Below are 22,904 nucleotides of genomic sequence, written 5' to 3'. Positions count from 1 at the left end.
AGACCTTCAATTAATAACTAGTTCCAGTGGGAACGCAAAGCCATGAAGAAGAAGAATACCTCTTGGAGTTGTTCCACACATTCTTTCAGGAATTCATTCAGAAATTTCATTAGATATATTTCGCAGGAATTTCTTTTAATATTACTCAATATGTATTTCTAGGAGTACCGTCTACCCCCGTAGGTTTGACCGCATGTAATATGAACACTTTTTAATTTGATCTGCACATCGTTCAAACTAAAAATGGTTGAAACGTCATTCTGGTAATGGAATGGTGTGAAACGGAACGCAGAACCAAAACAAAACATCAAATCAAGTTGCCAGTAGTTTGATTTTCGATGCCAACCGGGTTGCAAGAAGTTCAAATTAAAAATGAACCCCGTTGGTTTGCATGAGCTGTCGCTCAAACCAACGGAGATAGACGGTATTTACAGAAGTTATACGGTAATATTTTCGGATATTATTCCAGGGATTTCTGTTAGAAAATCGTCCAGGCATATAATTAAGGGATTTCACCTGGATTTTTTCAAGATATCTTAAGAAATTCTTTTAGGAATTCTACCAGGGTGTTTGAGGCTCATTTAGGTATTTTTTAACGAATGGTATTATAAAATCCACATTAGGTTTCTTCAGGTTTTTCCCCTAAAAGGATTCTTCCGATAATTCCTGTGCAGATTTCAACAGAAATTCGACTTGCATTTTGTACAAACATTTCTTCAGAAATTTATTTCAAATTTCTTCAATGATTTTTTTTTTGCGAAATATTTTTTTTGTGAAAGTGCTGCAAAGATATCTTTAGGAATTCCAGTAGGCTCAGTGCACCAGTTATGGCTATAGTACCTCAAATTCGCCATAGTTGATTTTCAACCTTTAAAGATACAAATCAACAAGAAAAAAACCGTGAACAATAGATCACGATCACAAAAGATGATTGCAATCATTCAAACTTCACAATTTGCTCAAATTATGGTTGAAACAAATCATTTTCCTTAACTTTTCGGCCTCCTTGCACCCTATTTCGCCATAGTGTACCAGTTATGGCAAATCCCATAAGGAATGCATGTAAATAGTGCGAAGTGGAACCCAAATTAACAAATGTGTCCATAACTGGAACAGGGTTCCTATCATTGGCACACGTCGTAATAAATACTAAAAGTAGTTTTGGTTCCGGTTTCATATTTTTCCTGTAAAGTATGAAAACTAATCAATCATTTGACGTATTGTTTACATTCGTCGGTCTTCTTCTTATTTTTGTAGAAATAGTTTTTCTTAGGTGGTGCGATAACTGGTACAGGCACCCTAGAGATTTCTTCAAAAATTCTTTCATGCATTTGTTTTCAAAACCTACCACTGCCAAACTGAATTCATAAATAGGGAATGTACCAATATAAACAACAATCAATACGAAACTGAAAATTCGGCCATGACTCCAGTTTCATCAAATTTCAATGACCCCAATCCCCCAGTGCGTAATTTTTGAATGGCCTTAAGGAGGCGACGCTTTTCTAGGTTTTCGCTGTCAGTCATGTTTACATTGTTCAACATTTCACATACATCAAGTGAGTTCTATAAAATTACAGTTCATCAGTTCTCTTCTTTTTAAGATTATGAGGAAATCTTACAGTTCCTGTTAGATTCTAAATCCTTAAACCCCAAAACCCAAGAGAAATGACGATACCCAGAATTCAGCCACCAGCAGGACAGCCACTGGGTTATTCGTGAAATCGTTTGATCCAGTCGAGCAGAATTTGACGTCAGGACATGTTTGGAGGTCCACTTGCAAAATGTTTCAAATGTATGCATGAGTAGAATTTGATGGGAAGAACAAGAATGGGTAGCTGCTAAACTGGAAGATGTAATAGAGTTGGAGATGGAATAAGCTGATATGTGAACTGTTTTTCATTTCGCTTTTACCTTTGTTAGATACCTCAGCAGTGATGCCTCCCCGCATAGTGAAATACAATTTGTATTACACTCCCAACAGTATATCTCCTTTATCTGTTACTGTTACTGTACCATGAACAGGTGCTTTCCTGCTGCAACTATGAAACTTGAAGCTTCCGATCATAAAGAATGGTTTATGTAACCCACACTAATTTGTAACAACATATCATATTGTGCAGAACTTGTCAAATAAAGCCTGTATCCGCAATAATCGGGACTCAGAAATATGACTGTAACTCTGCAATAGATAATTAAAAGTTACTCAAATTTTGCCTGATAATATCTTAAGATGTGTTCATTTCACCTGCAAAATTTCATGTGAATCGGTGAAGTACCTTTTGTTGAAACAGTAGAACGCGAGCAATTAAATTTTGTACAGCCCCTGGTTTAGCTCGTAGCGCTGTAACTTTTGAATTTGATAAAGAAAATGACTGAAATTTTGAACACAAACCTCTCAATCTACTTTACTTGCATAGGCAAAATTTCAAAAAAATCGATGCACTATCAACAATTTTATAGTCGAAACATATATTGGGGCTGACTGTGATTTTAGCCCCTCAGACAATAATTAGTAAGCACCCCTTATTGTTTCGATTATATTGTTGAAAGTACTCCACCAATAATCATCAAATTGTGCAGGCATAATAAACACATAATCAACTACCTTCTGTGAAAATTTCATGAAAATTGACAGAGATATTCAAAAGTTATGAATGGGCAAACATCGCACATAAAAAACATGAAATGTTTTCACTAACACTATCCCCTATCAACACCAGTAACTTTCAATCCAATTGATAAAAGTTGATGAAATTTTGCAAGAAAGTGTATCTATAAGTATCATAACTGCTCACGAAGTTTCATGATTATCCTCACAGAACTTGGAATTGTAGCGGAAAAGAACCATCTAGTATGCGAATGAAAATTGGTGATGATTGTACAAGTTCTTAAAAACATCATTTGTTTGTTTCTCATCCACTGTTAAAAGTAATACATCGATTTTTATGAAATTTTGCACAAATAATAAACATACATCAAAGAGTTCTCAGTTAATTTTTGGCCAATTTTTATTGACTCAGTACAGAGTTACTGCCGTACTTTTGTGTCCCGATTATTGCGGATACAGGCTTTAATATAAAGATGAAAACTCGGAAGACATGGTGGCAATATAGAATGACCTTTTCTCAAATAGTTTGTGCGCAACTCACTTACACATGTGTATTTCAATGTATGTCACCTCAATTTAACTGTTTGCCAAATAGTAGCTTTCATTAGGATCTGTGCCGATTGAACTTTGCAGTTTGCAATTGTTTAGAAAAATAAAAAAAATCTTTCGCCCGCGAGCTGAGTGAAAACAAATTGAAAATTGCCTCAGTAAACGGTTTCAAGAGCATGAAGCAGTCTGTATGAAAGATATGTAAGTTTTGCATAATTTATACATTTGTTTTTCTTGTGTCATATCTATTCGGATGTTTGGAATTTTGCAGAATTCGCGAAATTGAGTGTGCCGAGAAGGATTCGTTCTGCTGCGGGCGGGAATTGTGTGTGCCCCTTGCGACTAAATAGCCGGATCCACCGAAGGAAAAACCAAAGTGAGTTTCAGTCGCCGTGGGTGCTATCGGGCCCAGGATGGAACACGTCGAAATCTTTCGAAAAAAAAGCATCTTGGAGATATAAATTGGAGGCGCGATTGGAGGAGAATATTTATTGAATAAAAAAAATCATTGGTGAACGCGTAACCGCCTTTTTATTTTTAAACGGTTTAAATGCAGTTGAACCACATGCCATAAGCTTAACCCTCTAATACCCAATCCCGCCTTTAGACGGGGTATAGTTTGAGCATTTTTGTAATTTTTGTTTGGTGAAAAATCATTTTTTTTATATTTTTGGCTGATATTTAGGACTGTTCTGTATATCTCAAAATGGTTTTTGGTGTATTTTAAAGCGTATTTACATTTTATAAAAATCATTGGAAAATTGATATTTTAGTCACCTTTTAGAAGTTATTGTTTATTTTGTATTGAATCGCTACAATTAACATATTTTAAATTTTTCCCAAATCATTCTATCCTTGTTTAATAGTTTAAGGGAATCGAATGCACTCTAAAAACTTTTTCCTTAAAATTACACGGAAAATAAAATTTTCTGTGAAAAAAATTTAAAATAATAATGTTTCAACAATAATCAAAAAATCTCAAAATGTTTTCATCTCAAAAAATCCGTTCCCCAAAGCAGCGTTTGTATAACAATAACTTAATTTCTCAAACATTAGCCTATGAATCTTAACTCAGCCTGGGAGCCACTGAGCTCTGCAACACCAATTTATTCTAATAGATGATTCTTGGCACCCAGAATTTGAATCCTGGGATTTTCGATTCTTGCGAAATCAACAAGGTCCGTGACCCCATCTTGGGAACAACTTAGATTTGCAATGGCGGTAATAAATGCGCCTTGAGACTCAGAATCTGAAAACTATTTTCACTTTATCGTACCTTAGATTCTTGAGAAATTTACATGGCCCGTAACCCCAGATTGAAAACTCCTAAGGTTTACAGCACCACTATTTTCTAATGAGTGCTCATTGAGACGCAGAATCCTAAAACATTGACACCTTCTCCTATGGATTTCAAACATGGCCTGTGAACCCAGCTTGGGAACCACTGAGCTTTTTTTCATTCCTGTTCGGGCCTGTCACTGTGACCAGTTTTTAGATCTATGAGCCATTTTACGAAGTGACAACAATGTTGATGATGATATTGGTTTTTACGGGTTATTGGACACTACCTCCTGTCAAAATTCATTCATAAAATCGGCTCGTAAAATGGACTATTGTGACATTACCCGTATCCTTAGTGTAGTGCATGTCGCATTACACAATTGCCATTGAAGGGCAATAAAGTATCGATTTTGATACAGTTTTTGTTTTGCTTTCTTAGAAATTTCTTTCTTATAGAAAACAAAACAAGAGCACTGATAATTGGCCATGCATCGGAAACCTAGCATCACCCTTGTTTACCGCTAAATTCTCCCCTTAAGAAGACCCGGGTTTTAACATGAGCAGCAACACCCAATAATGGAACATGTGTTCAGTAATAAGAAATCTAGTATGTTCCTTTTGCGTACTAGCACTTTCCAGTTTTCGAAGAGTTAGTACATACATGGATCCCTAACCCAATTTGATTTCCTTTGCATTGAGTTTAGCCTCAGATGGTGAGGTTTTAAATTTTTCCCAAATCATTCTATCCTTGTTTAATAGTTTAAGGGAATCGAATGCACTCTAAAAACTTTTTCCTTAAAATTACACGGAAAATAAAATTTTCTGTGAAAAAAATTTAAAATAATAATGTTTCAACAATAATCAAAAAATCTCAAAATGTTTTCATCTCAAAAAATCCGTTCCCCAAATTGGCTTCCACGAAAAATATGAAAGTGTGGGGATGTTCAAAAATAAAAATTAGAAAAATCAAAAACTGAAATTCATGAAATCGAGAATTAAAAAGAATCATCTTCCAAAACATGTTTAAATCGATTTTAGATGACGAAAAATGATATTTAGACCAAAATAAAAAATTTGGGTATTAGAGGGTTAAAATACCATGGAAAACCATTAATCAATAACAACACATACATTGTTCGTTTTCTTCTAGATTTATTGTTAAACTGTTCTTTAACCATTTGCTATGCAGTGGATTGTCTCAAAAACTGGATAGTATATTGATCATATCCTTTACTGTATTGCGAAAATTTTGTTCGAGAAAACGAGCGATTTTTTATGGTAACCTATCTTAACCGCCTATTCCACATACTGTAATTTGGCGGATTACCATTTGTCAAACTGGCAAATCTGTACATGGAATGGTTATCATACTGTTATCTCGGATAGTCTGTGAAATAGGTCACTGTCAATTTGTAATAGTCATCTACAGTATAATAAACATTGCATTTACAGTTAGCGATTATGCGGGTCTTCAAATACACTCACACTTTTCCGCATGAGTTCCTTGAGGATGGTTTGCTAAGACTACATGAAACACAAATGATTAATAGGAGCAATTCCGATGAACATCTGGAAGCACCTAGATGGGATATCTTAGAAAAGTTATGATGGCGGAATTTAATCTCTGACTTGAATCTTTCCTTGATACTTTTTCCACAAATTAAAGCATTCTTTTTTACAACTCCGTTGGAATACTATCACAAGAAATCTTCCACGAATATTCAATACAATATTAAAACGCTGGAAGAACTAACTTGAATCTTGGATTGGATATAAACGGCTTCTCCCAAAACACCGGAGACGGAGTTTTTTTTAACGAATGTGTTAAAGTGTGCCCCATGTTGAAGAAAACCACATTTTACACGACTAAAATATTAACGCGCACTTAAACGGCAAAAATTAGCAATAGCCAATATCACACAGAATTAATATTAAAAACTATCTAAGTCTGTGATAACAGAGAGATGTTCCTTCTTCTTATCATCTGCACAAAAAAATATTTAAAAATATCCATAGGATTGCCAGTTATTCAACAAAAACCGATATTTTTATTGCTTCACCCATACAAAGTGTTAGGCGATTTCGATCAAGTTTATTGCTAATTTCTAATTTTTAATTGAGCGATAATATAGCTGCCGTTTATGTTAAGGTATATTACATCCCCGATTCCGTCATGAGAGGGAGTAGTGCGATAGGCCAGGCACTTCACAGAAACTACTGCGCGGACTTTCCTCGGAGTTCTCACTTTAAAGCTGAACACCGGATAGGGTAAATATTTGACGTTAAATTGAAATAAATAAACAAGATCAAAACTTGGTTACGGTATAGGGCAGTGCATACGGCGGTTGCTATGATAAATTCTTCTAAGTCTTTGACGTTTCGTGGCCTTGTTGTTTACGATTCGGACTTAGAGAAATTTCGTTGGCTTTCTTTAGGCAGTGTGAATAAATTCAAAAGGTGAGTTTGCGCGCACTGAGTGGTGTACTAATTTATTACTTACTGCTAAGATTTCACCAAGAGCTTCTCCTGGAATTCCTTCAGGAACTATCAGCGGTTCTAAACTAACAGGAGCGTCCCGTCTATAATATCCATTCCGGTATCGCTGCCCACCAGGACTGCGGATCGACGATTCACGCCGACAATGTCAAGTTCCAAATTAACTTGGATGTGCAGCAACTTTGAAGTTTTGGGTGATGGCCTCCGACAACAGAATTATCATCATCGAAGGGAATTCGACGAGAAGCAGGACAATCATGGCTACCTATTAAATCTCCCAGTGCTTCATTCAGCGCTACACGCTTCCACCGGAACACGATTCCAACCAGATCAACTCGTCGATTTCATCGGACGGCATCTTGACGATTTCAGCTCCGAAGCGGGCGGTTTCGGATGCGGAAGGCCACAAGTCGATTCCGATCGTTCAGACAGGTCAACCGCTGAAGAGAATCGGTGCCGATGTGCCAATCACGAGATCACTATCTTAGTGGAGTGGTGGTCGAGGTTTTGCTGTTGCAACAATTTGCACGGTCAGGACACTTTGTTCGCACAGTACTTGTTAATGTTTAGCTGAATAAATGATTAGTGATTGAATTTCTTCCAAGATTCCTTTCGGGGTTCCTTCAGGATTTTTTTCCGCGATTTCTCCAGAAAATTAATGTAGGATATTCCAGGAATTCCTTCTGCTGTATCTGTGCGAGTTTTTCTTGAGATTCTTCTAAGGATTTATTTAGGATTCCATCGGAAATGCCCACTGGGATTCTTACAGGAGTTTCTTCTAAGATCCCTTAAACGGTTCCAACTATGATTCCTCTTAGAGTTCTTGCCAGAAGTCCTCCATAAAATTCCTTCCCCAAGAATTTTGGGATTCTAGGAATTTCATCTGAGATTACCCAAGGAATTCCTTGCTTCTCCAAAAATGTTTTCCTTCTGGGATTTCTCATTGAGATTCTTCCTGTTGTTTATTCAGGATTCCATCGGAGGTTCCTTTGGGATCCTTCCAGGAGTTAAGATACCTTAGGATATTCCATTTGGCATACTTTCGGTAGTGCTTTCCTGGATTTCTCCAGCAACTCCTCGCGAAATTCCCACCGGAATTCATTTATTAGTATTTAATATTTAATAATAAATCTATTTTTTTCCGATACTCCTCCAGGAATTTGTTTTGAGATTTCTCTGGGAGTTCCTTCTGAGATTTATCTAGAAGTTACTACAAGGATTTCTATGGGCGTATTTTCTGAGATTCTTCAAGTTTATTTTGGAATGGCTTCGGCAGTTTTTTTTCTGGTTTCCACAAGGTAAATGGTATTCCTGATAGAATAATTGGAGGAAACTCAGAAGGATCTGGAAGAATTCTTCAAGGATAACTTCTGTAGAAGTTTTAAAGGGAACTTTTTGAAGAATTTTATATGGATCTCCTTGAGGAGTTTCCAATGAAATTCATTGACAAAATCTTCTTGAAGGATATCGTAAATATCTCCGGGAAGATTACCATTGGGAACATCTGCGAGAAGTTCAAAATGAAATCCTGGGGGAATTGCTTAAGGATATGCAGAAATTCCATAAAGGCCTCCTAAAGCAAAGCCGGAAGCAGTTACTAAAGGGATTCCGGTAGAAGTTCGTGGAGGAAGCACAGATGGAGTTCCATGACGGTATTGCTGGGAGAATCTTACACAGTGTTCTTAGGTGGAACTCCTGGACTAATCCTGAAGGAATGCTGGAAGGAATTGTTGAAGCGATCTAAAAAAAAACAGAAAAATCGTGGAGAAGTTGCGAAAGGAATTTCTGGAGGAATTCTGGATGAAGTTTCTGGAAGGTTCCAGAAGGAAAAAATGAAGAGACATTCCAGAAATAACCATGGAACGATCCCGTGAAGCAACTCCTGGATTACTGAAAGCAACATTTCCTGAATGCAGGATTTTCTGGATGCAGGCAGGATTTTTGGAGAAATTCCACTAGAGACAACTTCATAAATTCCAGAAAGAAATCTTTGAAGAATTCCAGATGGAACACCTTCATAAACACCAGAATGAACTCCTGGAGGAATCCTGGAACACATTTATGGAGAAACTACGGAAGGAATTCATGTAACAATCCCTGGAAGTATTCCCGGGAGAATCTCAGAAAAAAAACTGGGAAGGAACTCCTAGAGTTACCCTGGAAATCCTAGATGATTTCCTGAAATGACTCCTGGAAAGCACTTGTAGTGGAATCCCTGTTGGATCCTTTTTAGGGATGTCAGAAGAGTGAAATTAGACTATGGTAGGACCTCCTGAAAGAATCTCAGAGGGAACTTATGAAGAAATCCTAAACAAGCCCCTAAAAGAATCTGTGAAGGTGCACCCCGAGGAATCCTATAGGTAGAAATCCTATAGATGTAGAACTCTGGGAGAAATCATGACAAAACTGGAGAAATCGCGAACGAAATTCCTGCAGGAACTCCGAAAGGAATTCAATCACTAACAAATTTTATTTATTCAGCTAAACATTAACAAGTACTGTGCGAACAAAGTGTCCTGACCGTGCAAATTGTTGCAACAGCAAAACCTCGACTACCACTCCACTAAGATACGTGGGCAATGCTATCCTTCTTCTCGTGATTGGCACATCGGCACCGATTCTCTTCAGCGGTTGACCTGTCTGAACGATCGGAATCGACTTGTGGCCTTCCGCATCCGAAACCGCCCGCTTCGGAGCTGAAATCGTCAAGATGCTGTCCGATGAAATCGACGAGTTGATCTGGTTGGAATCGTGTTCCGGTGGAAGCGTGTAGCGCTGAATGAAGCACTGGGAGATTTAATAGGTAGCCATGATTGTCCTGCTTCTCGTCGAATTCCCTTCGATGATGATAATTCTGTTGTCGGAGGCCATCACCCAAAACTTCAAAGTTGCTGCACGCACATCCAAGTTAATTTGGAACTTGACATTGTCGGCGTGAATCGTCGATCCGCAGTCCTGTGTACAGCGATACCGGAATGGACATTATAGACGGGACGCTCCTGTTAGTTCAGAGCCGCTGATAGTTCCTGAAGGAATTCCAGGAGAAGCTCTTGGTGAAATCTTAGCAGTAAGTAATAAATTAGTACACCACTCTGTGCGCGCAAACTCACCTTTTGAACTTATTCACACTGCCTTAAGAAAGCCAACGAAATTTCTCTAAGTCCGAATCGTAAACAACAAGGCCACGAAACGTCAAAGACTTAGAAAAATTTATCATAGCAACCGCCGTATGCAGTGCCCTATAGGGAACTGCACGCCGCGGTTGCTAGGGAAAATTCTTCTAAGTCCTTGACGTTTCGTGGCCTTGTTGTTTACGATTTGGACTTAGAAAAATTTTGCTGGTTTTACTGAGGTGCACCCAAGGGTGCACCCAGGTGGGCAGGGTGGCTTTGATTGAAATTATCAACGCGTGGTTCGTGGGTGGCGGGATGCGCGCGTTCGGGCTCCTACTTGCAAGATTATGAAACCTGACTTGACTACAGTTATGAAGTTCAGCAAGTTGTAAGGCATGATTAGCTGATGTCAGGATGAATCATTGACCACATGGTCACCACTGGCCACTCCGGGAACTTCCGGGATTACCCGAAACAACCTGGAGAACCGGTGATAGGGGTCAATTACGTTTATTTAGCAAAACATGATGAAAAACACCACGGCTCTTTTTTATGATTTTTCGTCAATTCACTTGTGACTGCATAGCAATACTGGCCATGGTTCCCATGTGCCACTTCCGAAACTTCCGGGATGCCCTGAAGAACCGACATTAGAGGATAATCATATTCTAACAGAAAAATGTGTCATGCGACGGATCTTCCTTCATGAATTTTCATAGATATGTTTGAGGTTGTATCGATGCTAGACATGGCCCCCATTATTGGCCACTTCTGGAACATCCAGGTACCCCGACGGAAACGACAACAAAAGCTAATTACGATCATACAACAAAACATGTAATGTGACCATCATGATTTTTAATTCCTATGTATGTGGTCGTATCAAAAGTGGCCACACTCTTGGTTGACCATTTCTGAAACTTTCTGGGGCGCCCTGAGGGAACCGATGGCCAGAATCAATTTGGTTCATTCAGCGACGGTTTCATCATGTTTTTCGAGAATATGCTTGTGGTTACTGCTAAAACTTAGAGAATGCCCTCAAGAGACTGATGGCATATTGAACAAACGCGTTCATATGACAAAATGTAATGTGTAACGCATCTTGGCTAGGTCCAGAGAAATATCTGACAGGATAAAATAATGCCTGATGGAACTTCCGAAGGATTCCCTGGCGTAATTCCTGGAGGAATCCCTTTCAAAATGTTTGAAGGCATCCTCAACGGAATTTCTTGAGAAACGTCCATCTGGGAATTCCTCCGGGTTCTCCTCCTCCAATTCCTCCAGGAGTTTCTGACTTTCTAGGAGAAATTCCACGACCAGCTCCCGCAGGAATTCCTCGAGGAAATCCTGAAGGAATTTCAAAAAAATAACCTAAGAAACTCAAGAAGGAACTCCCGAAGAAATTCCAGCATGAACTCTCGCAGGAATATCATGAGAAACTCCCTGTGAAATTCTAGGATGAAATTTCGGTAAGAAAGGAGGAATTTTGGGAGGAATTCTCAGATTAACTCCAGAGATACTCCTAGAAGGATTCCAGAAGAATTTCCAGAAAGAATTCCAGAAGCAACTTTAGGAGAAATTGCAGGACGAACTTCCAGAGGAACTTCCGGAAGATTTCCTGAAGGAACTCCCGGACGTTTTTCAAGAGGAACATCCGAGCAATTCTGTGATAAACTCCTGAAGCATTTTTGGGATCCAGGAAGTTCCATGAGGAATTTCAAGAGGAATTCTAGGAGGAAACTCCCGGATGGTACTCTGAAGGAATACTATGGCGAACTCACAGATAAATTCTAGGTCGAACTACCGTTGGAGTTTCCGCGTGAACTTCAGAGTGAACTCCCGGAAGAATTCCAGGATGAACTCTCGGAGGAATTTCAGAAGGAACTTCCAGAGATATTCTAGAATGAACTAAAGAAATTCTACAAGCATCTTCCGTAGGAATTCCTGGGGAAATTCCCGGAGGAATTTCATGAGAAACTGCCTGTGGAAGAATTTCAGCATAAACTCTCGGGGGAAATTATGACAAACTCACAGTGAAATTCTACGTGAAACTCCTGGTGTAATTTAAAAGGGACTGCCGGGGGGAATTCCAGAGGAACTTAAGAAGAAACTCCCAGAGGAGTTCCAGGAAGGACTTTGTGCGGAATTACAGAAGAAATTCCCGGAGAAGTTTTGGAAGAAACTCTCATACTTACTTAAGGAAAAAATTTAGAATGAACTCTTAGAGAAACTCCTGGAGGAATTGGAGGAGGAGAACCCGGAGGAATTCCCAGATGGACGTTTCTCAAGAAATTCCGTTGAGGATGCCTTCAAACATTTTGAAAGGGATTCCTCCAGGAATTACGCCAGGGAATCCTTCGGAAGTTCCATCAGGCATTATTTTATCCTGTCAGATATTTCTCTGGACCTAGCCAAGATGCGTTACACACCACATTTTGTCATATGAACGCGTTTGTTCAATATGCCATCAGTCTCTTGAGGGCATTCTCAAGTTTTAGCAGTAACCACAAGCATATTCTCGAAAAACATGATGAAACCGTCGCTGAATGAACCAAATTGATTCTGGCCATCGGTTCCCTCAGGGCGCCCCAGAAAGTTTCAGAAATGGTCAACCAAGAGTGTGGCCACTTTTGATACGACCACATACATAGGAATTAAAAATGATGGTCACATTACATGTTTTGTTGTATGATCGTAATTAGCTTTTGTTGTCGTTTCCGTCGGGATACCTGGATGTTCCAGAAGTGGCCAATAATGGGGGCCATGTCTAGCATCGATACAACCTCAAACATATCTATGAAAATTCATGAAGGAAGATCCGTCGCATGACACATTTTTCTGTTAGAATATGATTATCCTCTAATGTCGGTTCTTCAGGGCATCCCGGAAGTTTCGGAAGTGGCACATGGGAACCATGGCCAGTATTGCTATGCAGTCACAAGTGAATTGACGAAAAATCATAAAAAAGAGCCGTGGTGTTTTTCATCATGTTTTGCTAAATAAACGTAATTGACCCCTATCACCGGTTCTCCAGGTTGTTTCGGGTAATCCCGGAAGTTCCCGGAGTGGCCAGTGGTGACCATGTGGTCAATGATTCATCCTGACATCAGCTAATCATGCCTTACAACTTGCTGAACTTCATAACTGTAGTCAAGTCAGGTTTCATAATCTTGCAAGTAGGAGCCCGAACGCGCGCATTCCGCCACCCACGAACCACGCGTTGATAATTTCAATCAAAGCCACCCTGCCCACCTGGGTGCACCTCAGTAAAACCAGCAAAATTTTTCTAAGTCCAAATCGTAAACAACAAGGCCACGAAACGTCAAGGACTTAGAAGAATTTTCCATAGCAACCGCGGCGTGCAGTTCCCTATTGGTTGCTTAGATGGACGGGCAAAAAAGCAGGGGAAGTTAACGCGTCGCTTCAAGCGAAATAAAGGCAGGCGAATATACTGGGTTAAACTGAGGGAGCGAATGGCGTCATAAATTCTAACGAATTTGTTCCTGACATTTATATCTTTAACTTAAGTCTATGGTATAAGAGTGCCGAGATTTGAAAACCTTGAATAACCAGCTCTACCATGACTCTACCAGTACCAGTACATCTACCAGTACATTAGAATAACTTGCCAGTACCATGACAGCACTGCACGGTACCCTGGAACACCCAGCATGAAACTTTGCTGTTGTTGCGTCGTCAAAGCCTTGCTAGATCTGGCCGAGATGTTAGTAGAGCGATCGTCATTTGAAAGAGGTGTTGCTTGGCTTGTGCCTAAGTCTGCATTTTGAATGATCAGCATCCATCTTAGTTTCACTAAGATTACACAAAATTGAAAAGAACCCAGAAAATTAAAAAGAACTCAGCAAGAAGTGTTCATATATTTCAAACTGGAATTCCGGTCGATTCAAACTCTTTATTATGGACAGTTTGAATTCCTTGCCCCACGTCTCCACTATGGCAGAAATGTCGTGCCATTTTGCTGCCAGAAAGAGAAAACGTTGATCAACGCCGCTGCTCTACTTGCAAACAGCCAGAGAACATTTATGTCACGACATACCGTGGGTACACAGTCATGGATTACTTAGTAGTATTTTTGGCCTTCAAAATTCAATTAAAAATAAAAGAAAACAAAAACTACGACTTTGAAAGCACCGTTGGCTATGTTTTGATTCGAACTTTTCATTTCCGATCCATTTGAAGTATAATCGCAAGTCATTTCCGCGTAAAAAAGGAGAAATTCACTGTTTACAAAGTGTCTTATTATGGATCAGCTCCACAGAGTCCCACATATTATGGATCAATTTTTGCCATATTATGGATCAGTGCAAAATTACTCAAAATTCCAACTCTCATAATAAATTTGCGTTTGTAAGGCTAAACTACGCAGTGTATTGATTATTTTACTGATGGAGTACCCGATTTTATAACAGGAATAAAGAGAAAACATTAAAAAGTCCCGAATCTATTTACTTCGATAGAAGTGCGCCACTAGGTTTCAGTGATGCTCTCCATTTTAAGTGTTATTATTACAAGACACCTGGTTTTCAAGGTTACATGTTTTTAATGATACTTTTGATACTTTAAGGTAAGAATATTGCACAGGTAAAAATAATGAGGTTTACACGTCATGTAAACTTCATTTTAGTCATGTAAACTTAATGTTATGATGGTTTACATGGTATATCATGTAAATTTGTGTTATATGTCATGTAAACTCTCAGAGTCATGCTGATTTACATGACATATAATGGAAGTTTACATGAAATTTCATGAACTTTACATGATATGTCATGTAAACTTCTGCGATATCCCACGCTCCAATTATGTGCATCATATGTCACAGAATTTTACACTCTTTTTTCGATCTGTGTGTATCAGGAACGTTGAGTGGAGCAAAAATCTATATTTGTTTAAAATGATCCATAATAGCGTCAAACGATAAGTTTTTGGGTCACATTATGGATCGCTGTTGAAAATCACATTATTCTAGTATTTGAATCTCAGAATGAAACGAAACTTCTTTTAATAGATACATACATATCTTATCGAACGTGTACGAGCGATTTTTATATCAAAATTGATGAATTCCGATACTTTTAGAGCTTACCGCAGCAGGAGTATCTTCTTATGGAATTCGGTTGTTTACTGGTAGATGTGAGAGGACAACACTATCATTGCATTGAAATACATTTTATTTTTAGATTGAACTCTTGTAAATGACTTTTTATCTCAGAAAACAAATAAAAACAAATAAATGTTTTGAGCAAGATATTCGACTTTGAACATCAAAGTGATCCGTAACTGTGTGTAATCCATAACTGTGTAGGGACGGTATCTGTCCGAAAAAAAGCGAGACATTTCTGTCTTAGTGGAGACGACGGGTTAGATATAGAGTTTCATCTTGTCTATCATAGATATATGAATATTGAAACGATTAAATTGCAAAGAAAACCCTTGGTTGATAATTGTGGAAGTGTCCATGGAAGCTGAGAAGCAGGCTTCAATCTCAGTCAGAATGTAACACGGCAGAGTACATCAGAACTTTCCAAGAAAATGCCTCTGTCAACTCCATTATTAATTTCTCTGGAAACTCCAAAAGCATGTTGCATGTTTTGCTGGTGCAGGGGATGGTCGTTGGCAGTAATGTGCAAAGGCCAGCATAGAATTCAAGCCCAACCCACATTCAGTTTTTCCAATAAGATACGTTCAATCACATTCGAGCAGTCGTGAATAATCCCTTTGTCTCCGTCTGTCATTCCCAAAACACGCATGATCCGTATACCTCGTTCGCTCAGGTCAGTCAGTTATAAGTCTGTGCGCCAGCAGCTTGCTTCATCCACCATGACCGCCGCCGCCTCCGATAGCATAGCGCTTCGCGTTGCTCGTCCGGACGAGCTAGAGCAGGTGCGTGAGGTTCTCCGCAGAATCTACTACCCGGAGGAAGGTATTACCGTGTCGTACGTCCACGGTAAGCAACACACCCTGGACGATGAACGATTTTCGCTGTCGTTTGTCGAGCAGGGCACCGTGGTTTTGGCGGAGGATGCAGCAGCGAAGAAGTTCATTGGGGTTGCGATAGCTGGACCCATCCGGCCGGGAGATCCCGATGCGATGGTGGAGGAAGCGGCCACTACCGAAACGAAGAAGTGGGGTGATATCCTTAAGTTGCTGGCGCTGCTGGAACGAACGGCCGACGTTTGTGGCCGATACGAGCTGGAACAGGCGTATCATCTTCATATTTTGGCTGTGGATCCGACCTACAGGGGGCACGCGTTGGGACAGCGACTGCTGCAGTTTCATATGGATTTGGCGAAACAACTGGGTTTCAAAGCAATCAGCGGCGACTTTACGAGTGTGTTTTCCGTGAAACTTGCAGAAAAACTGGGTATGGAGTGTATTAGTCAGCTGGCGCTAGACGAGTATCGCGACGAGAAAGGGGAGAAACTGTTCGAGCCACTAGACGTCCATCAGGTGATAAAGACCTGTGTAAAACTGTTGTGATAAGCATTTATTACTAACTGATAAGGAAGCTACTGTTACACGGCTGTAAAAAGAAGCATTGTATTTATCTCATACATCAGTCAATAATCCCACCGCATAATGAATCGATCTTCTACGTAAACTATATACCAAAGTTTCTGCACAGTTTAACTGCTGAGCAAAACCTCAAAGGTGTGAAATAAATCAGTACTGGAAACTAAAAGTATTTTTTGCAAAGGATGACATTTCTGTTGGTGGTACAATACCTTGCTGAGACTGAACCAATAAGGAACATCCCCATTAGGGGACTAATCATTTTCCAACCAATCAGCCTAGCAGCCTATTTCGTAAATTACTAAATCTCTTCGTCTCACTAATTTAGTTACCATTTCCGTAATTGATTTTCTTGGCCAACAGCCGCAGTGCCTTCCAATAATATTCATGTTTCAATTCGTATCTGTCACTCGGCTGAAACTATATCCGAGTAGCGCTCTGCAAACCTTCCCTAACGAAGAGACACCACCGTACCGTAGGCCCAAGAAAACACACACACCCATTTTGGCTAAGCTTCCAACCTATTTAAGTTTTAATGTCAATCCGCACTGCAGCACTACTGCTAGTGGTGTGGTATGCTTCTGAAATGGGCAAGGATTTTGCAGTGATTGTTTGTGTAATAATTCATAGCTAATGACTAAAGTTAATTGAACGTTCTGCGCCGTCATTTCTCCGACTTTCTGCCGTTGTCCGATTGCTGCTGCTAGTGCTACTACCGGGGGCTTTGGCTGCGTGTCTCCAACCATTAGTAGGGACACCAAATACATCGAAGTGAAACACCACTAACCAACCGACTATTCACAGTCGGCACGAGGCACTTGTGGAAGCACCGAGCGGAGAGCTTCCTAGCCCTGTGGAATAACACTCAAGGAGAGATACTATACTGGAAAGCAAACAAATAAATCCATTAATTATGATTGTAATTTAATGCGTCCATTCCCTTCCAGAGGGAACCGATTCCTTGCCAGCAATCCACCGGTTCTTCGTCGTCGTCCGAGATCGAAAAAATAACGAATAAATCAAGAAAGCAAGGGGAAAATCAGTCATCGGAAGGATACAAAAAAATGCAAATTCATATTTTTCTCACCCAAGAAGGACATCACCATGCACGGTGGTTCAAAAACTAGAATATCAAAACATACATTAAAAATTTGGCAAAAGGTTATTGCAACCATAACAAAATGCAAATGCTGCATAGAAAATCAAAAAGCGCTCCATAAAGAATGAACATATGTTCCATGAAATTGTGCAATTATTACCCATAATTAATTGAAAACGTTCCATACTTTGTAAAAAATGGACCGGTAAAACATAAAATTTTCTCATTAAATGTGCAATTTTGCACCAATAAATAATACTGAAATGCTCCACAATAAAATACAAATGCTCCGTAGAAAAATGCAAATGCTCCATAAAAAAATTAAATTGTACTCATATAAAATTGAATGTTGCTCCATAGAAAAATTAATTTGCACCATAATAAATTGAAATTGCACCATAGAAAACAGATGAATGCTCCATAAGTATTATCAAACTGCACCACATAAAATACAACTTGCTTCATAAAAATTGAAAATTCTCCGTAACTTTAAACATTTGCACCACTAAAGCAGTGCAATGTAAAGCAATTCAGCCCTGTCGAATTAAATTATGAGAATATGCTATCTTTGCAGGATTTTCAATTTTTATGGAGTAACTCATATTTTTCATGGTGCTGTTTGATAATACTTATGGAGAATTCATCTATTTTCTATGGTGCTATTTTAATTTTTTATAGTGCAATTTAATTTTTCTTTGGAGCATTTGTATTTTAATATGGAGCATTTCAGTATTATTTCTTGGTGCAAAATTTCACTTTTAATGAGAAATTTTATGTTTTACCGGTCCATTTTTTATAAAGTATGGAACGTTTTTGAAAACGTCAAATTGATTATTTATGGGTAACATTGCACATTTTCATGGAACATATGTACAGTACATTCTTTATGAAGCGCTTTTTGATTTTCTATGGAGCGTTTCTATTTGTTTATGGGTGCAATAAATAGGCTGCCATAAAAATTTTAAGGTGTAATAGGTAGCTCACGCATTGAAACAATTTCGTCCGCGCACGTTTGTATAACAATAACTTAATTTCTCAAACATTAGCCTATGAATCTTAACTCAGCCTGGGAGCCACTGAGCTCTGCAACACCAATTTATTCTAATAGATGATTCTTGGCACCCAGAATTTGAATCCTGGGATTTTCGATTCTTGCGAAATCAACAAGGTCCGTGACCCCATCTTGGGAACAACTTAGATTTGCAATGGCGGTAATAAATGCGCCTTGAGACTCAGAATCTGAAAACTATTTTCACTTTATCGTACCTTAGATTCTTGAGAAATTTACATGGCCCGTAACCCCAGATTGAAAACTCCTAAGGTTTACAGCACCACTATTTTCTAATGAGTGCTCATTGAGACGCAGAATCCTAAAACATTGACACCTTCTCCTATGGATTTCAAACATGGCCTGTGAACCCAGCTTGGGAACCACTGAGCTTTTTTTCATTCCTGTTCGGGCCTGTCACTGTGACCAGTTTTTAGATCTATGAGCCATTTTACGAAGTGACAACAATGTTGATGATGATATTGGTTTTTACGGGTTATTGGACACTACCTCCTGTCAAAATTCATTCATAAAATCGGCTCGTAAAATGGACTATTGTGACATTACCCGTATCCTTAGTGTAGTGCATGTCGCATTACACAATTGCCATTGAAGGGCAATAAAGTATCGATTTTGATACAGTTTTTGTTTTGCTTTCTTAGAAATTTCTTTCTTATAGAAAACAAAACAAGAGCACTGATAATTGGCCATGCATCGGAAACCTAGCATCACCCTTGTTTACCGCTAAATTCTCCCCTTAAGAAGACCCGGGTTTTAACATGAGCAGCAACACCCAATAATGGAACATGTGTTCAGTAATAAGAAATCTAGTATGTTCCTTTTGCGTACTAGCACTTTCCAGTTTTCGAAGAGTTAGTACATACATGGATCCCTAACCCAATTTGATTTCCTTTGCATTGAGTTTAGCCTCAGATGGTGAGGTTTTTAACTATATTCAAAGTAAAGTTGGTAAACTTAGTTTTATTCAAAGACTGAACGTCATCTAAACACCAGTAGCAAGGACTAAATACTATAATGCTTTCAATTACCAGAACACATATTCCAAAATTGAAAAATAGGGCGACACTAGATTTCTCAACGTAACCCAAAAAGGCGATCTACCAACGCTACGGGCTCCGTTAAAGATCGAGCATATTTTAAACCCCCTCAACCATTCATCCCTCAGCACGGGTCGCCTGACACCTTGGATTGGGGTTATCCGTTTGGTGGACTTTTACCCCCGGAACAGGTGGTCCGCAGTGCTATTCTAAGCCGGCAGCTACACGGGCAACCACTGAGCTTTACAACGCCACTATAATGTAATGAATGATTCATGAGATGCAGAATCTGGAAAACATTTCCAGATTTCTTATCGTTCTTTCGGTTTTTTGAGAAATTAGCATACCCCGTGGCCTCTGCTTGGGAACCACTGATCTGTGCAACACCACTATACTCTAATACATGTAATGTACTTACTCCTCGGAGGGCAGAATCCAAAAAAACAAACTTCTACTAGAACTGGGTTTAAGTGTAGTGTAGGGTAGAAATTACCTTCATCATATGAACTTATTCCCGTCATATCAGACGAAAAATAGCGAATTATATTTTCCAACTTACCTTTGCCAATGACTCATAAAATGGAAGCGAAGAGATATAGACTGTTGATAACCAGCCCCCAGAGCACTGGAAATCGAATAATTACGCAAAATTTCACTCCACTTCACAATTTTTCTCGTTTTGCGTATGACGAAGGCAACCGCACCGAACCACCAGCTAGCCTAATTATTCTTTATCACCGTTCAATTTTCACGTCGCCAGATTCACTTATTGAACCGACCCCAAATTAGATTTGCGGCATTTCAGCATGCAGCAGAATGCTTTCTCCCGTCGGTAAATTGTAAACCAACAGTTGTCTTCGTCCCAGGTATGCGTGCGTAAACTTTCTGCATACGAAACATTGTATCTAACAACCACAGAGAAAGGTTTCCTTGTTGCACTGTGATAGCGTATTATGATCTGGTGGGGTAAAATAATGATAATTATTGAAATATTTTAATTGTTGTTCCAAAACCACATCCATCTCAATTTAAAAGCTTTCTGCTCAATCGTACTTTGAACACATGATTTGATTTGAATTACGAAGAATTTGACCGACGTTTCGAATAAACATCTATCATAGTTTTTAACCTTTTTATGTTCCAGTTCCAGTTCCAGTAAAAAGTGTACCACAAATTGAATTCAGGTTGTGCCCAAAAAAGAGGACGTCTTACGTGGAAACGTGGTCGGAAATAGCACTCGAGAAACATTTTTTCTTTTTATTTAGGCTAATGAAATTGTGATTCTTTAACAATATTCTTTACATTGATTAGGATATTTCACTATATATTCTTCCGAGATATCAGAAAAGATTATTTTAGAAAATCCAGTAAAGTGCTCCAGAAAGTTCCTCCATGAATATGTTGAGAAATTCTTTAGTAACTTTATCGAAGGATTCATTAAGAACATCATCCATGTATAGTTTCAGAGATCCCTCCATGGATTCCTAAAAAAAAATCCAGGTGTGTGTTCAGAAATGTCCCCTCCAGCGATGCCTTCGGGAAATCTTACAAGGAAATTTCATAAAAGTTTCTGCTAGGAGATATTTTTTCTGAGAATTGTTTCAGGATTCCCTCCAAGGATTCATTCAGGAATTACCCTGGAAGTTGATTATTAAAGCTTTTTATAAAACAATCCTTGAATTCCTTCCGAAATTACTCCATAGATTCCTTCGGAAAATCCTTTGAGAGTTCTTTTAAGGAAAGTTTCCACGGTTTCCTAGTAAAAGTTTTTTTTAGAACATCTTTATAGATTGCTTCAAAAATTCCTTTAGAATTTCCCGCAGGGAATCCTCCAGAAGTTATTAAAAGATTTCCTGTACATAAATCTCATGGATTTATTTGAGAATTCCACCATTGTTTTTTTTTTCAGAAATCCATGGATTTCTTCAAAAATATTTTCATCAATTCTTTCAGAAAATCAAAAATGAAGAATTCCTCCGGAAATTTTTCTAATGATTTCTTTGAGAAATCTTTCACAATTCTTCCAAAGTTACATTCAAAAATTCTTCCAAGATTCTAGAAATTTCTCTGAAAGTTCCTCCAGAAAATTTTTATGAGATTCTTTTCAGGGAGCCTTCCGTGGTTTCTTTTTGAAGTTTTTCAGAATATCTATCATGGATTGCATCAAAAATTCTTCTAAAATTTCCTACAGAGAATCTTCCCAAAATTAAAAAAAAAACACTAGAAGCACTTTCTTCGATTTCCACAAAAATTCCTCCACAGTTTCTTTCAGATATCAGTACGAAAAGTCTTTCAGGAAATCCATGAATTTCATCAGAAATGTTTTCAGCGATTACTTCAAAAAATTAAAAGTTCAAATTTTCTCCAGATATTTCACTAAGGATTTCTTTATAATTCTTCTAAAATTCTTCCAAAGTTTCTTTCAGAAATTTTTCATTGGTTTTTTTAGAAATACTTCCAGGGCATCTTGAGGTAATTCTTTCAGTACTTCCTTCAGATATCCCCTCAAAAACAGAACCATAAATGTCTCCGAGATTTTTTTTTTTTAATTTTCTTTGACTGCTTCTGAAACCCACAAAGGATTCAGTCTTTAATTTTTTTTCCAGAAAATCTTTATCTCTAGGGATTTCTTCCGAGTTTTCTATAGAAGTTGCTTCAGTAATTATTCGTAAGTATCTTTCATAAACTCTTCCAGAGTTTATCTTTTTTTGTTTTAGAAAATCTTCCAGAAATTGCTTCAAGAATTCCTCCAGATATTAATCCGTGTTTTTCCCAGAAATTCCTTTAGAAATATGTCAGAGTTTTTGCAGGGGTGTAAGGAATCTAGGAGAAGCTTATCTTGGCTTCAGGAACTCCTTCAGACATTTGTCCACATTAAGCTACCGAAATACTTTTAGAGAATCCTCCATGAATTTTATCAAAGGAACATTTTAACAAACTAACAGTTCATCAACGAACTTTTCTAGGAAATCCTCCATAGTTCTCTCGAAAAGTTTCTCCAGATATTTTTCAAAGAAGTTGATCAAAATTCCTACTGGGATTTCTTCAAGAATTTTCGTGAGACTTCTGCGGTTAATCCTATAGAGATCCATTCGAAAGTACTTCTGAGATTTTT

At 38.5% G+C, this 22,904-nt stretch overlaps 1 protein-coding gene and 1 pseudogene across 1 annotated transcript; both read left to right on the top strand.

Moving 5' to 3' along the window:
- Window positions 1-372: 372 nt before the first annotated feature.
- Window positions 373-7,425, top strand: LOC134288884 (protein lethal(2)essential for life-like; annotated as a pseudogene).
- An 8,229-nt stretch (window positions 7,426-15,654) lies between these two features.
- LOC109413458 (arylalkylamine N-acetyltransferase-like 2) lies at window positions 15,655-16,606 on the top strand. The gene has a single exon (XM_019687134.3). The coding sequence runs from the start codon at window positions 15,820-15,822 to the stop codon at window positions 16,549-16,551; it is 732 nt and encodes a 243-aa protein (XP_019542679.3). The 5' UTR covers window positions 15,655-15,819; the 3' UTR covers window positions 16,552-16,606.
- Window positions 16,607-22,904: the final 6,298 nt, after the last annotated feature.

The sequence above is a fragment of the Aedes albopictus genome, chromosome 2, assembly GCF_035046485.1.
Source record: "Aedes albopictus strain Foshan chromosome 2, AalbF5, whole genome shotgun sequence".
Taxonomy (NCBI): Eukaryota; Metazoa; Arthropoda; class Insecta; order Diptera; family Culicidae; genus Aedes; species Aedes albopictus.
The sequence above is the reverse complement of the archived record's forward strand: the minus strand, read 5'-3'. Positions and strand labels throughout refer to the sequence as shown.

Bases quoted from the DNA above. Each gene is read 5' to 3' on its own strand.
- LOC109413458 (XM_019687134.3), top strand. From the start codon at position 15,820: ATGATCCGTATACCTCGTTCGCTCAGGTCAGTCAGTTATAAGTCTGTG.